Source organism: Xenopus tropicalis, chromosome 1, assembly GCF_000004195.4.
Source record: "Xenopus tropicalis strain Nigerian chromosome 1, UCB_Xtro_10.0, whole genome shotgun sequence".
In the NCBI taxonomy this organism is placed as follows: Eukaryota; Metazoa; Chordata; class Amphibia; order Anura; family Pipidae; genus Xenopus; species Xenopus tropicalis.
In genome coordinates this window covers 188,824,086-188,841,265 of record NC_030677.2, presented here as the reverse complement: position 1 = coordinate 188,841,265, position 17,180 = coordinate 188,824,086, and the positions used below count along the sequence as shown (strand labels likewise).

The 17,180-nt window shown below is 36.7% G+C and overlaps 1 protein-coding gene across 4 annotated transcripts in view; it reads left to right on the top strand.

Moving 5' to 3' along the window:
* Positions 1–17,180, top strand: part of ipo11 (importin 11) — a 115,366-nt gene that overhangs the window by 25,059 nt on the left and 73,127 nt on the right. For all 4 annotated transcript variants that reach the window (XM_031901234.1, NM_001045658.1, XM_031901225.1 and 1 more), the window contains 11 exon segments: positions 766–809; positions 1,809–1,899; positions 2,206–2,253; positions 3,102–3,207; positions 4,811–4,937; positions 11,169–11,202; positions 11,619–11,659; positions 12,459–12,575; positions 13,746–13,859; positions 16,323–16,438; positions 16,951–17,027. In XM_031901234.1, coding sequence (XP_031757094.1) covers positions 766–809; positions 1,809–1,899; positions 2,206–2,253; positions 3,102–3,207; positions 4,811–4,937; positions 11,169–11,202; positions 11,619–11,659; positions 12,459–12,575; positions 13,746–13,859; positions 16,323–16,438; positions 16,951–17,027 — 915 coding nt within the window.

Below are 17,180 nucleotides of genomic sequence, written 5' to 3'. Positions count from 1 at the left end.
CTTAGTGCCAAGTGTCACTGCTGCAGCAACCATAGTGAAAAGGTACTGGGAGTCCAACACAGGTACGTAATGGGAGGTAATGGTGGCATAGTTAGTGGTAGGAAGTTTCTTTATTGTAATAGCAAGGGCAATAACATATTGCTTTATTCGGTTTGAATTTCTCTCTTTATATGGAAAAAACTGGTGCAAATTTATTTTCAGGGATGGGACCAAAGCTCCCAAAAAATGCCCATATTGCCACCTTGTAAATGGCCTACAATGGCCTTGTAGCTACAGTGAGGCTATTTTTTTGTTTGAGATGCTTTTTTTCCACATATGTTTTAGCTGACCCACCTAATTTTTTGGTCCAGTTTGTACCTGCTGTTTCCACCATAAAATATTTTTTTTTCATTCCCTATATGTTGAAGGTTTGAGGCATGTGTGCCTAGAACCTCTTACTTATGTTTTTGGTGAGTTCACCCTAAGAGTTAGCGTTACTGGAGTTCTTTTGTATCATTTTTGTAGCCACAGTGGCCTACAAGGTGCAGGAACCTATAGCAACCAATAATAAATATGCTTTTTAACAGGTATCCAATAAAAGCTTCTTGCTGACTGGTTGCTAGATGTGTTTGGACTAACTGCAAGCTTTGTACCTTCTATCACATTTCCCCAGCAAATTAATAAAACTGCATGAACAAGAAAATACATGAAATATCTTTTGGTGCAAAGCAAGTCAAAAGCATTGTGATAAACCAACTTTATATTCTCATTTATGTTTATTTTTAGCTGTAGAAGAAACTGGAGGAGATTCATGGAAATACAGTTTAAGGGTATGCTATTTATATTTTTCGAATAAGGATGGTAGAACAATGAAAAATGAAAAGAAAATGTTTCTGCAAAACTTTGATGCTAATTGATATTTTCCAATTATTTTCTGTCTGAGGTTTGATACAATGAAAATAAAAACATAACAATTACTTATTTGAAAGAAGGTGCAAAGTCTAATTTAAAAAAAATATTTGCACCAATACATTGAAAAATATAATCAAGTAATCCTGTTTGCTGAATTATATTGATCAGAATTCCTTCTGTTCCTTCTGTTTAGTAGGGGTAGTTCACCTTTAAAGTAACCTTTAGTATGATGGATGTAGAAAGTGATATTGTGAGACAATTTGCAACTGGTCTTTTTTGTTTGTTTAGCGTCTTCATCAGCAATCCAATTTGAATTTTTGTCAACTATTTATTTGCCAGGGTTCAATTTATCCTAATTTTTCCAATTTACCAGGCAGTAGTTTAAATGAGAGATTGGGCTATGAATAGGAGGTAAAAAAAAAATAAAATTGTTGCCTCAAAGAGCCAATAGTTTTCTTTCTTTTTTGTTTTGTTTTTTTTTTCAAATAACCAGGGTCAGTGACCCCCATTTGAAATTCTAAAAGCTGCAAAAAATGAAAGGCAAATAATTCAATGACCTTAAAAATGTAACTAACATTTAATATAGAACATTCTGCATCACATTAAAAGCCATCTGAAAGGTGGACTAACCATTTAAGCATTTGTTTTTTATGCCAATTATTAGACTTTGATAAAATTCCATTTTTCAGGCTTAAAAAATAGGCAAGTTGCTGCCAAAATATAGCTATTGTTGCACAGACGTCAAGTTTAAATGTTAATACAATATTTTCACTGTGTGGTACTACTATTATTTTAAAGCTTTCCACAAAAATGATGAGTAACAGGTAAATAAGAAATTAAATTACTTGTCAAAGCAATGTTGATTCCTTTTTTAGTTTATTTTTTTATAAATTAACATTTTTTTATGCTGCCCACAGCCTTGCTCTGAAGTCCTTTTTATTGACATTTTCCATGAATACAGTGAAACACTTACACCGGTTCTCTTGAATATGGTTGACACGATAAAAGGTTTGTAGTGATTTCATAATTTGAATCTAAAAAAGAACAACACATTGGGTGTATTATTTATTTTGATAACATCATACATACTTAATTGTATTAATAGTTATTTTTTTTTATAAGTGTAAATGTAAAAGTTGGCTGTCTAAATAAACTTTCAATTATAGTTATGTTTTTTCTGTAGACTTGTACCCCACAATATACCCCTTATTCAAGGTGTGTTCTAACCAGAGGTTGTAATGGTTGTTATTATTGTTCTTTTGTGTTGGAGTTCTACTGCAATCATTTAAGATATTGTGCTTTTATTTATTAAAGGCCCTACTTGTGTAGAAGACCTAAATACTTTACGGATTAAGGAAACAGGTAAGAAGCATGTCCGATTAGTAATAATCGGCTTATTATTTTAAGTAGTGCCTCACCAGAGGCTTGAGGTTTTTGTTGTATATTTAGGGTCTCTGAGCAGTGATCCATTACCAGTTGCTCACTTACCCCCTTGGGAGCTCCCAGTGGCCTCAAAGTTGGTGTCCGTTTTTAGATTTCAGGGTAGGAAGCACATTTTAAAATCATACAGACACAGTTTTATTCCAAGCAGAGTCCCCTGCAGGCTAGCAGTCCGCATGGGGCTACAAAATAGCCAATCAGAGCCCTTATTTGGCATCCCCAAAGAACTTTTTTCATGCTTGTGTGGCTCACCAACACTTTTTACATTTGAGTGTGGCTCGTGAGTAAAAAAGGCTGGCATTTAGAGAGTAGGCAGAACACATATTGAACATAGCATTGTTATGTTTCAAGCTGTTCTAAAGGGGATTTTGTTGAGGCATTTTTCCAGTAATCCATTGCATCAGCAGCTAGGTTTAAAAATGGCACATTTCCATCAATTACAAACTATTGCTTGTGAAATACCTATTTGTCATCATTCTGATCCAAAGGAAGTAAAAAACACAGTGAAGGGAGTAGTGCCGCCCTGTTGTGTGTTTTTCTGGTATTCCACAATAAACAGACAGCATTGAACCTTGGTGAGTTCTGTGGCCCCTTTATTACTTTGTGCAATTTTGCAAGGCACACCCTTAAGAGACATGTCATCAAACATTAATGCTTTGGGTTATTGGATGATTGTAAATGTTTGCCAATAGCATTTATAGACTCAACAAGAACATTGATATCTATAAATGTTACGTCTATTTTAACTATATATTTTACTTTTTGGATAGTGTATAATGCTGTTGGACTAGCTGCATATGAATTATTTGACTGTATAGACTTTGATGAGTGGTTTCAGAGTCAGCTGCTCGGAGAACTTCAAGTTGCCCATGACAGGTAAGTAATGAACAGGCATTATGTGGTCTCTGATATTTACTGCAAAGATTCACAAAGTATCAAATTTTAAATTATTACTAATAAAAGGGGGACTGTCCGTACTGGCTTCCAGCATTACAGATTCCAGACCATTTACAATGCATTAATGACTGGGTTGTTTGCAGTAGGAAAAAATGCATAAACACACAAATTTTTAAAACAAAATAATGAGATCTACAAAAAAAATTACAAATTCACTATAGTATGGATCCATGCTTTTAGCAATTACAGTTCCCCTTTAAAGGAACAGTAACACCAAAAAATAAAAATGTTTTTAAGTAATCATAATAAAATGCACTGTTGCCCTGCACTGGTAAAATTTGCACATTTGCTTCAGAAACACTTCTATATAAAAAGCTGCTGTGTAGCCATGGGGGCAGCCATTCAAGCTGGAAAAAGGAGAAAAGGCACAGGTTACATAGCAGATAACAAATAAAACACCATTGTATTGTACAGAACTTATCTGTTATCTGCTATGTAACCTGTGCCTTTTCTCTTTTAAATGGCTGCCCCCGTGGCTACACAGCAGCTTCATTTACTAAACTATAGTAATGTTTCTAAAGCAAATACACCAGTTGCACCAGTGCAGGGCAACAGTACATTATACTGTAGTTCCTTTTATACACTTTGATTTTTTGGTGTTACTGTTCCTTTAAGCTAGCGGTACAAGGGCCAATACAATTTGTTTTTTTAGTAATTAATTTACATTGATATGAAATGAAAACATCAAAACCAGTGCCTTCTGCATCAGCATTTATTAATTATATCAGCCCTGTAGCATCAGCTACTGTCTCTGTGACCTCACTGCTAATGTTTATGATTTTTGATGGCCCCTAAAGCTTAGCTTATCAACAGCAGCCCAGAGCACACTAAGCATGAGCAGAGCCACCAGATTAAGGTTATGGTCATTACTTTTATAAGGTATAGTGTTTTTAGTAATAATCTTTTTGGGCTATAATTCTCCTTTACATAAGAGAGTGTGATCAGTGTCTACAGAGAATAGTATGGTATTAAAGGCTGCTTCTGCCACTATAACTGCACTATTTAAATTATTATGGCTCCCTTGAAAAATTTACTTTTGAAATGGGTCACATAATCAGCAGTGTGGCAGAGGGGCAGGCAAATCAAATGACTGAAACCAGTTGTGAATGTGTCTTGATTAGTGAAAACTGTATGCAGTGTTATGTCTAGAGACACTTTTTTCATAGAAAAATGCTGGTACTTTTGGCATTTGTAATCTGCCAGGCTGGGTATTTGTACTCGGTGATAGCTTGCACTGCAGTGCCACTATGCAGCCTGCCACCAGATCTCCTGCTGATACATCAGATTTTTGCATTCTGTTGCTTTGTCTCCTTCTAAACCAGAAGTCCCATCCCCTTCTGTTTGAATTCCGCTCTCCCCCATGTTGTGGCCTAACCCTGGTCATAGAGTCATCACCCGATACAATGTTACTAAATAAAACTTTATTTGAGGACAGTTAAATACATTTTAAAGTTATAATCTGTGTTCCGATGCCATATATTGATTTTTATCACTTATTCATACCTGCATGTGATTATTTAAGGTACAAGCTGTTACGTCGCAGAGTAATATGGCTGATTGGACAGTGGATTTCAGTGAAATTCAAGGCTGATCTGAGACCTTTGCTTTATGAAGCAATTCTCAGTTTGTTGCAAGATCCAGATTTAGTGGTAGGTATATGTAAATGCAATATATTATGTGTTTATCTAAGCAATGTAAATGGTATGGGCTTGGCTATTTGCCATAGACATTTTGCAACCAATGTAATAAAGCATACAATTTAGGGTGATGGCACATGGGAAGATTTGTTGCCCACAGTTAAATCTGGGCTACCACGGGTGACATATCTCCCCAGAATGATTTCCCACTGGCAATAAAGTGAATCGCTTGTGGGAGGTTTGTCGCCCACGGTAACTTAGATTTAGCCATGGGCAACAAAGCTCCCGTGTGCCATCACCCAAATATTGTCTGGGATATTAAGATAGGCCTTATGACTATTTATGGCTATTTTCTTACAGATAAGGAGACTACTTGTTTCTTATCTATCATAATTCACTGCCAAAATTAATTTGTCTGACTAACCTAAATAGGTCATATTATGGGAAGCTTGATAAACCTTCACTGAATGCTTTTTACTCAAAACTTACAGTAAGTAGTAGATGTTTGTTTTTCAGTTCAGTTTTAATGGTAGCCTGTATTTACCACATTTCATCATCTAGTACCCCAGGGCATTCAAAAGTTTGTCGCTCAGTAGTGACAGGTAAAACAGTCAAGTATAAAACTTTGGCTATCCCGAGGGATATCAGGAATCGGTTTGGGATCCAGATATTTCCCAGTACTTTTCACAGATCTGAGCAAGTTGTAAGTGCTTGCTTCAACTGAACAAAAGCAACCTGCCTAGTTTATGTTATGTAATGTAGTTCTGGATCAGTCGGACAGATTTTCACTGATGTATATGAACTACCATCTCTGACCAGAACATGGCACTTTGTAAAGCCTAACAGCATCGAACATAAAACGTTTTTTTTTTAGCTCAAAAAAGGCTCTTTTTGTATATGAAGTAATATTCATTAACAACCTTAACATGGTTCCTCAGATCTAAGTGGAGTAAGTATAGATCACCATTCTCCCTTTTGATTACATAACACTTTTGGGATTTTTTTGTAAGTTCCTCAACCAAAAGGTTTTCAAGCTGAAAAACAGCACAAGCACACATGCACAGTCCCTGGCACATTATACCTGGTCTGATGGGTTGATTCCAGCATGAGTTAGCAATTTGCAATGTGCTATCAACAAACTCCATGCATGACCTGTTTTCAGTAGAAAAAAAATGAGGAAACATTTTACTAATTAAATAAAAATATTAAACCAAATATATGATTGTTTACTGTGGTTTGGCAGGGCTATGGAAAACTACCCTAAAAGCTCAATATTTATAGGATTTTAAAGACCCCTTCAGGTTTGCGTCTTAGTCCACAAATGCTGAAGGCCTGGGTTAAATGCAGCGAAGTTGGATCACACTTTTACAGAGAAGCAGACAAATAGATTAATTTTATGTAGCATTTGCACCATCATAGAGCTTACATACAAACAATGGTACAGAAGTAAAAATAAATATAAGTCCATTTTCTCCTTTAAAAATGACTCTGTTTGTCGGTACAGGGGTGGTTAACTTTTGAGTTAACTTTTAGTATGTTATAAAAAGGCCAATTCTAAGCAATTTTTTAATTAGTCTTCATTATTTGTTTTTCATGGTTTTTGAATTATTTGCCTTCTGCTTTCAGCTGCAGGGTCACTGACCCCTTAGTCAAAAAACTACTGCTCTGGCGAAGTTTTATTTTTATTGTTACTTTAAATAACTTATTTTTTTATTGAGGTCCTCTCCTAATTATATATCAGTCTTTCATTCAAACCACTCCCAGGTTGCTAAGGTAATTTGGATCCTAGAAACCAAATAGCAGCTGAAATTCTGAGGTGCTGAACAAAAACTGAAATAGTTAAAAAAACTGCAAATAATAAAAAATAAAGATCAATTGCAAATTCTCTCGAAATATTACTCTACATCATACTAAAAGTTAATTCAAAGGTGGATAACCCCTATAACAGTTGCTTGATATATTGGGGCCTTGCACATTCATCTTGAAGGAGACTCCTCTGCTCTGCATGCTTGCTGTAGTGTTAAACATTTCACGGTCTGTTTATCCTTTCCTAGTAAAAAAAAGTTTGTATTTCTCATATGAGTCCATATCACTCTTATGGGTGTGTTTATTGACATAATAGACAGACATCACTGGTCATGTTGCCCATAGCAACCAATCAGCAATTAGATTTGAATGGTAACCTACAAGTTAGAAAACAAAAGAAAAGATCTGATTGGATTGGATGTGGGATTGATATTATTAGGCTCTGCCCTTATGTGTGCTTGTATATTTGGTTGTGTTCAGTGTTTGCTTTAATAATATCTGGCCTTAAGAAGAAGCAATTTCTCGGGTACCTTTTGTTGGTAGTAAGAGCTTGACCTTGTTGTCCCCCCAGTTGCACAGACACTAAGGAGGAGACAACGGAATCATACTATTAGCAATTTCTAATCAGTATTGTTTGTGACAGGTAGCCTAATGAATATATTTTACAGCAGTAGACTGGCACTTACATAGCTGCCCAACTGGCACTTAAATAGCTGCCCACTTCAACTGTCACCCAGCAGTAATTGCAGAAGAAAGTAACTTTAACAATAGTTGTTAACATTCTTTGAATATTTCATTTCAATGGCACTTCTTCTAAAGAAGCCATACAGCTTTAGATTACTCAAACAAGTCCAGTTGCTTCAAATTTATTTATACTAGATATACCATGACCTGGATGAATGAAAATCTTCATAGACTTTAGATTACTCCTAATCTTAAACACTTGCATTAGCTTTTTATGCCAATGTACCTATAGGCAAACAGATTAAAAGCTGTTTCATTCAAAAAAATACCCATTATTATTATTATTGACAGATTTGGTTGAAAGGGTTCCAGTTAGGTTTGCACCCAGGGAATAGCAGAATAGCCTGATTTCGCAACCAGATATTATTTTGAATAAAGGCAAACTGTAGTGATTTTCTTGATTTGCCATTTCAAAGGTGACTATGCACGAGCCAACCCATAAAGTACTCCGACTGAACTGGCCAAATGCCTAATTATGGCTACTTTTTTATTCTTCTGCCTCCCAGAACAGCAGGAATGAAGAGGAGCAGTTGAGTTGTCTTCCTCTTCACTTCCTTTTGGCTTATTAGTGAAAATTCTCCATCAGGCCCACTAATCATTAATCTACCAGGATCACATGGCTATCAGTTTAAATAGACCCCCAATGTACCTTACATGCCACTACTTACCATATATGCCCAAATGTTATGGCAATATGGTTGAAATTGTCCCCAATGATTTTGATCATCTGTAGAGACCTCGTTGTGACCCTGCTTGGATGCATCCTGATGGATAGTTTAAATCACATCTGCTGTATTTCGCAAGCTGCATCTGTTGGAAGCAGCCAAGTCATAAATAACTTGGAAATATATTCTCTAATGTGCAGAGCTTTCACCCATTACATTTAGTATTACTTTTTTATGGATGTGACTTGTGGGGCATGATTTACTAAACCTTATGCCATTTAATATGCTTCCTCTGAGTTCCATGACCTGCATAAAACACTTGGCCTGTGGCCTCTTGCCTGAATGTGGTTATGGATCTCCTTGGTAACTTTAAAGAGAGCATTCATCACTCACATCTCTCTCAGTGGAGCTTATTGTTACATTTTCTTATCAAAAGCACACACACACACATGTCAGATTAATCAGTGGCCGGTTACCCTGCCAATATGTTTTTGGAGGGCACACTGAGTGCTGTGCAACAGGGACTTTGCCTATAGTGCTTCACTTGGCATGTAATGCACCTGTTTGGTAAGTTTATGTGATTTAAAAGACTTGACAGTATAAAGAAATGTAGAAAGGTGAGGTCATACTACTGTCTGTTAAATTGGCCTAATCTAATTAATTGCTGAATGTAACCATTAGCCTGTTAGAGTGTCTAATCATCAAAGGCCTGTTTCAAACCTTTATCAGTAGCAAAATATTCAGCTTTGTTTTTTGGTTAATGGCAGTAGCTTTTATAATATAAAAAAAATAAGAAAAAATAAAATAGAAAAATATGTATTCAATATACATAAAGTTTACTATGATCAGTTTTATTAGTACCAATTAACCTCCCTCTAAGTTTGAGGTTGTGGGCAGAAAATCCACATAGACACACAGAGAAGAACACATCAACATTCTTGTGTAGATGAAAAGAATCAAACCTAGGACCCCAGTGCTACAAGGCTGTATTGCTAACCACTGTGCAACCGTGCTGCCTTACATGTAATAAATAAAGTTATCCCTTGCTTTTTAGGCTTTTGAGTATTTTTGAGTATTTGAGCAGAGAGATATGTGTTGATGACTTCTTTTTAGTGTATTATCAGCACCACAGTTAGCTTTTACTTTATGCTTTCATGCAGTATTCTGCAGCATATACAAGACCTAAAGCAGCTGGTTGGGGGAAGCTACCTTGTACCTATGTTGTACAATGGTCAGTTCAACTAAAACTTGTATATAGTATGCACTCTGCACTCACACTGAACCCACAGATGGGAAATCTCTTCTTAGTGATTCCAGGGTGTAGCTCTGGTTTGGATTTCCAGCTGCAGGGGTTGATTTTTACCCCTCTGATCATTTGTTTGGGAGAACCCAGAGATGGCATAAAGCTGCTATTGGATAGACTACATTGTTCTCTCTTTGTTCTTTATGCAATGTTTTAGTTATGTGTGCATATAAAACTGTTTATTTTAAAGGTGCATTTGTTGGATATTAGTGTTTAAACCACTTAAAGAGGAAAATGGCCCTTGTGCATTTAAAGGAGAAAGAAAGGTAAAAACTAAGTAAGCTTTGTCAGAAAGGTCTATGTAAATACAGCCATAAGCATTCACAGAAACGCTCCTCTATCAAAAGAAACACAGCATTTATTGTCTCCATATTGTTGGGGTGTCTGACATCCTCTCTCTGAAACATCCTTAATTCCCGAGTTCTCTGTCAAAAGATTTGTTGTGTCTGTTTTCCTCTGCCAGAGACATGCAGCTCTCTCCTCTCTCCCCTCTCCTGCTCCCCCCTCCCTTAAGAATGCTAAGAACTCACACATCCAAATTTGGATCTGAGCCAATCAGCAGGAATCTTACTCATAGTCTAACTAACTGAGCATGGACACCGGTCTCGGTGTAGGAGTCATTATGGGAACTTTCTTTACACAGCTCATTGTTTTTTCTTCCTGTTTTCTTCCTGATCATCTGAACGGGAGAAATATGGGGAGACTTAAGGGCACTATTGAGACAACTGAAGGTATGCCTGCAGCTTGGGATTAACTCTTTATTAGCTTTTCCTTCTCCTTTAAGTTCAGTTAGAAGAAATCTTAATTTTGGAATTAAACTTGTGAACAAGCCAGTTTAGCACTTCTGCTGAAATCAGTACCCTTTTTGCTTTAATCAGTGTTGCTGTGTTGCAGCTCAGGAAACTGTGATGGAGCTTGAAACAGACTCTCAGTATTTGAGACTTTAGTGGGGTTTCAGATACTAATCATTCTGGGGGATTCTGTTAATTATGTCATTTAGATCAGGCACACTTTTAAAATCTTAAAATTGCTTCATGCACAAGGGCAGCTCTTATTTTGGTAACAATTGAGTGCCATTACTGGATCCGTGGAAAAGGATGTGATAATGATCTATTTAAGAGAGGCTCTGTGGGTAGCACTTCTGCCTTGCAGCACTGGGGTCCTGAGTTCAATCTCAGCCAGGGCACTGTTTGCAAGGAGTTTGATCAGATGGGAAAATCAAATATTTCAATATTGAATATTTACCCGATTATTGAACAGATATTGGTCTGGTAGGCCCATCGAAGTGCCCTATACGCAAGCAGATCTTGCAGGCAGGTCTGTCTGACTGGCGGCCCTCCAAAGTATTTTTATGGCTCTCTGCCTGTCTATGGGCGTCATAAAATACTGTGTATGACATCATCTATTTGATATAATTTGGCAGACACATCGTTTGGCAACTTACTGGCCCACTATGGAAAGAGTTTTCTAAGGGAAGGCAATGGGAAGAATTTATGGAAAATGTCTCTAGTTGAATATCTCCAGTTTGCCCCATCTCTACTCTAACCAAGCCACCTTCCTGATTAAGTTAGCTAGATCTCCTGTCCTCCAATTGTAAATAGCTGCTAAATCTTAGTCTTCTTTTGTAACTATAATATAATAACAGTCGTGGTATTGTAACTTTTTACAAAATAACTATCCTAACATACAGGAATTTCTAACTTAATGTTGATTTTGCTTTTTTAGGTTCGCATTGAAACGGCAACAACATTGAAGCTTAATATCCTTCTAAACACTTCCATTATGCATGCCAGGAATGACAGACTGATTAAACTTCTGCCTGTTCCCTGCACAGTACCGAAGCACTCATTTTGCTTTCAAGTTTTGATCTGAGCATCTGTGTAAAAAAAGCAATTTTTTAATTAAGCAGCTAAGACCTGAAGGCCTTTTCCTGCAGTATGCTAAAATTGGTTAAAACAGGTTATTTAGCTACTTCAGACTGAAGTGATGCACTGTATCTAATAATAACATACATTTACAGACCTTACTGTATGTGAGTTTGTATAAAATATGTATGTAATGCATTGTGTTTTTAGCTGCCCTCTTTACTGGGTCTTCTCAATTAGAAGCAGGCTGGTGAATCCTACTCTAAAGTTCCACTTTGTTACTTTTTATTTATCCTTAACCCATGCGCACCAGTCGACGACTTTGAATTCAGAACAGAACAGTTTTTGCCTGTATGTGGTACTTTATTAATGCAATAACCTTGTTCTCTGTTATTTAAGGCATCCTTTGTACATCTATTTTTTGCCTGCTCTTCCATTTCTCACCTTTCTTAGAAATAGGCCTCATTAAAGAGAAGCAGGGCACTCATAAGATGAATGAAAGTTATTTTATTTTTACATAATAGCCCATTAAAAAAAAAAAAAAAAAAAACTAGAAAAACAGAAACAAACTCACTGCACTCACAGGTCTTGCTGAAAAAAAGGAATAATAGAATAAGTATTTTTCTTTTTATTTTAACAACCCGGCATATTGCTTTTTATGTAGAGTGCTAACTTCAGAAATATTGCTAGAAGAGGATTATTTATATGGATGAAGACACATGGAGCTACTTAGTAGCAGCTACTTGTTATGGCTACTAAATGCCAAAAAATACCCTGCCATAGACAATACTTAGAATAGCCTTTGCTAAAACACACGTAGAGACAATTATCAGTAAATGATCAGCATTTTAGTAGCTGTGGCAAGTAGCTGCTACTAGTAGCTCTGTGTGTCTTCACCCTTATGGAATATAGGATGGGAATTCTAATTTAAGTAGCAGCAGGAGGAAATGGTTTAAAGATGGGATACAGCACTGGGTTCATACACATGTCGGCAGGGTGATGAGTGCCCAGTGTTTATTTCAGTTTTTCTGTAAACTTAAAATATCTGCTTTTTGTGTTTGTTTTTGTCTGCCAGCACTTTAACAGTAAGAGATGTTGTCAGGACTTTAACTATCAGTCATGTCTTTTAGATTGCGGTTTTCTCTTTCAGTATCTAGAGACCACCTTCAGTCTGCTCTTCCAGCTGCTACAGCAAGTTACCGAATGTGACTCCAAGATGCAGGTCCTACATGTCCTGTCATGTGTCATCGAGAGGGTCAACATGCAGGTGACTCCCATATCAGTTATCCCAATGAGCAAAACTGTCAGGCATAAAATATGGCTATGATGGATAGTTATGATTTCAAAGACTCACAAACATTGCTGCTTTTGTATTGCTGCGCACATAGCTACATTAGCAGTAAATGCATTGGCAATTTCCAAGGAGAAAATCATTCAGGTTTATAGGATGAGAGGGCATCTTTACTGGATATTTTATAACATCAGTAAATCAGTTCATTTACCTATATATGTAGCATTATCAATCCACAAACTGTCCCACACTTGTGCTTTCATCAGTGTTCAATTGCATCTTATGCTCTTTAGCAGTGACAGCGTCTGCCCCCCCCTATTTTTGTACCCATGGAGAAAACATTACTTGTACCATTTTTAAAATATAATATAGGTATGGGACCTCTTATCTAAAATATTCAGGACCTGGGGTTTTCTAGATAAAGGATCTTTCCATAATCTGGATCACCATAGTCATGTCTACTTAAAAATTATTTAAACATTGAATAAACCCAGTAGGAATGTTTGTAATGCCGTAAGGATTAATTATATCTTAGTTGGGATTGAGTACTAGATACTATTGTATTATTACAGGTAAAAAGGAAATAATTTTTACAAATGCAATTAAAATGGAGTTTATGGGAGATGGCTTTCCTGTAAATAAGAGCTTTCTGGATAACAGGTTTACAGATAAGGGATCCCATACCTGTATGCTTTATTAGTTATTATTTAATTAGTGTGCTCAACAGCAATAATAACAATGTAATAGTATATTTATATAATATCCAAGAGCCAGTAATAAAATATTTTCTTATTGGCGAAGCTTTGTAAATTAATACTTAATTATGTGATATCAGATTCTACAGTACATTTTGTTTTCGGTAATGTCTTATCCACATCATTTTTTATATTCTCCGTCTTTATTTTTACCACTTTAAGGCTTATGGTAGATGGGGAGATTTGTCGCCCCTGGTAGCGTAGATTTAACCACGGGTGACAAACCATCTGCCATCACCCTTATAAGAATGAAAAAGAAATCAAAATTCTGTATTCACTTTAAAGATATTTTGTATTGTTTAAACCAAATATATTTGTGAATTAAATTGTAAAAATGTACGGCTATATGCACAGGAATTTCTGTAAGGATTTTTTTCACTTGTTTATTTAGATAAGACCTTTTGTTGGCTGTCTTGTCCAATATTTACCTCTTCTTTGGAAGCAAAGTGAAGAACACAATATGCTTAGATGTGCAATTCTGAGCACATTAGTCCATCTTATTAAGGTAACACATGTCTATATTTGATTTGTATGTGTTTTATATGTGTATTCATTTCAGTTACTTTCATTTTAGCGTGGAAAATACATTGTTGCATCCTAAAGTGTCAAGTTGGTAATAGTTTCAGACAAATTGCTCCCTTAGTCTAGAAATCCTACTCATTATGTTCTGGACTTGTTTACCGTTATAACCCTTTGCAAGTGAACACCCTGTAGCTCCAATATTCTTTCTCTGTTTGGGCTGCTGTGAGTTACCTGAACTTAAGGACCAGCCCATAGTATCCAGTGTATAGATAATAGTTTCAAAATCCACAGCCAGAGATTGATTGTTTCATTAATTGCTCATAGACGGTAACGGAATGTACCAGTAGAAATTATTTATGGTTATTTTTTGAGTGTGGGAGTACCCGGAGGAAACCCACACAACACAGGGAGAACATACAAACTTCTTGCAGATAATGCCCTGGCTGGGATTGAAGTCAGGACACCAGCACTGCAAGGCAGAAGTGCTACTCACTAAGTCACAGTGCTGCCTAAATTGCCCTTAGTACCTTTAAAGGACAATAAAAGTAAAAAACACTTTTGTTAGCAAAGTAATTGATTTTATTTAGTGGAAATGCCTAACAAATGAACTTTCCTTGTATTTTAAACATGATGATCCAGCCCAGAGCACTTTCCTGCACAGCGCCATGCTTCTTCTTTATCGGCTCCCAACTTTCTAGTGCCTGCCCAGTATAGTACTTTGTGGGAGCTGACTGTACCGTGCATGTCCACTCATCTTAAAGGGGAAGGAAAGGCTAAGTCACTTGGGGGTGCACCAGCCCGGGGTAAAAGGTAAGCGGTCTAAGTCACTTGGGGGTTCCTAACATTTTGGCACCCCCAAGTGACTTAGCCTTTCCTTCTCCTTTAATTTGCTTTAGAGGAGACTTGGCAGAAGGGTGACACATTTTTGGGTTTTTTTGGACAGAGTAATCCTGTCTTCTGTATAATCTAAAGATTTGTGTGGATTATCATTTTTATTCACTTAATCTACGAGAGAAGTATAAATTTGGGATTAGCAATGTTAGAAAGTTAAAACCTCTTAAAGGAGAAGAAAAGGCTTTTTGGCATTTTAATGCCAATAGTTTTGCCACAATAGTGCAAGGGAGAACACTATATTTTTTCTGCAGAAAGCTTTACCATACCTGAGTAAACAGTTCCCTCTGTTTGTGTAAGATAGCAGCTTGGTAGTATCTTAGTAGCTTCTGTACTGCAGATCTTGCTGCTTGTAGCCCAGATTACCATGAGTTGGGAAGGGGGAGCAAATTCTAATGGGAGGGGTAGAGGAGCAAACTGAGCAGACTAGTGCCCGTGCCCTGAAGGATTTTTCTGACAGCAGGAAGTCTGACACAAGATCATATGTACACAAAAGAAGAAAATAAATCCTGTGTTTCTTTTGATACAGGACAGCATTTCTGTGAGTGCTTATGGCTCTATTTACATAGACCTCTCTGATAAGGCTTACTTAGTTTTTACCTTTCCTTCTCCTTTAAATACCCAATCCTGCTGTTTTAAAGGTGAACTGTCATTGTAGTACATAATGCAACAAGAGTAGGAATACCCAACAGCAAAACATGACTGAGCTGTGTGCAGCAAGAAAAAAAAAAGATAGTTTGTTTGAGGGAGCATGCCATCAATTATTGTCTTTTGGAGGAACAAAAGCACACACTGCAATGGCAGCACATAGTGGCTGCAATTACCTGCTGGGGTCATCTTTGGGAGATTTTGCATGCATGTGCTAGGTCCTTGAAACTCAATTGAAACTATGTGTTTAATAAATTGAGTTAAGCTATTCTTTTGATACATGTACATCTCTGCTCCTTCCTGCCCTTACCCAGCAAACACCTTCAGTGGTGCTTATTTTAATTTTGCCGCCAGATCTGGCAGACCCTGTGCCATCCTTTGTAAGGTGCCCCCTGATAATCACCCTCTTCATAATTAGATTTAAAAAAAATACTTGCAGTATTTTTTACAGAGGTTTTGAATATATACAGTATTTAAAAAATAAATCACTGTTGCATTATATGTTGCATTATATGATAGCTAAAGCATTGCTTATCATTGGAGGCAACTAGGCTGGAGCCTGAGATTGGCTACAAGATGTCACTGTTGCCTTTTTAGAAGGGCTTGGACTCCTTTCAGGTGCCCACTTAACTGTATGAATATCTGCATTACAGGTTAAAGACCTTAAAGTGCAGTTTGACATTTCTTAAAAGTTTATAGCTGACCAGGCCCAGACTGGGATTCAAAATAGGCCCTTGGCATTTCAAGTACACTTTCAAGCAAAATTGTTCCCGAAACAGCTGTGTGCACCACAGGGATAAATTAAAAAAACAATAAATGTTACAGATGTGATAATATACAGTCATGTCCATTGTGTCTGTCTTCTACTGCCGTCTTTTTGATTTTTTTAATTGGATTTTCAAAACAGGGTTTAGGTGGTAGCAGTGAGAATTTATATCCATTCCTGCTTCCTGTAATTCAGCTAAGTACAGATGTCTCACAGCCACCTCACGTATACCTCTTGGAAGATGGCCTGGAATTATGGTAATATGTTTCACATTTCATTTATGGTTACCGCACTTCAAAGTACTATTACTTTATCACTGGAATTTATTATATGCATGAGAAAGTAGAAACAATTTTCTTCGTGAAGAGCACAAATTAATGTCTTGCCCTTCTGGGGTTTTTTTTTATTGTTTTTTTTAAACCTGGCAGGTTTTCTTGCAGATGTCAGACAGCCCATAAATAGACCAATAAGCTGCTAACTTGGTCTAGTATGGCCAAATGTACAGCATCACTTGGTTTGTGATATAGCCATCTTAATCAGCTCTTGACTGAATTAATACTCAATTGTTCCAAAAATTATGCACTTGGGCTGTGTCCTTAAGTTATTGGCCAACAGTATTAACCAGGCATCCCCATAAAAAAGTGCAGGGTCCAGAATCAGTAAGCTTTCCTTTTAAACTGAATTGAATATGTATGCTTTCTACTGATGGAGTGCCGGATTTTTAGGTATTGGCTTTTGCTAAAAACATATATTGGTTGTTTATTCCTAGGTTAGTGACTTTGGAAAACTGTTCATCAGTGACACCTGAGCTGCTTCGCATTTTCCACAATATGGCTGCTTTGCTTGGTAAGCAATTATTATTATCTTCTTTATTGTGATCACTAATGTTTTTAGAAAACAAATCCTGTTTTTTATCCCCAAAGTAATATTTTGTGGAACATCCTATTGTGGCAATATCAAATATTAGGGGTAACTAGGTACTTGCTTTGGAATCTGTTT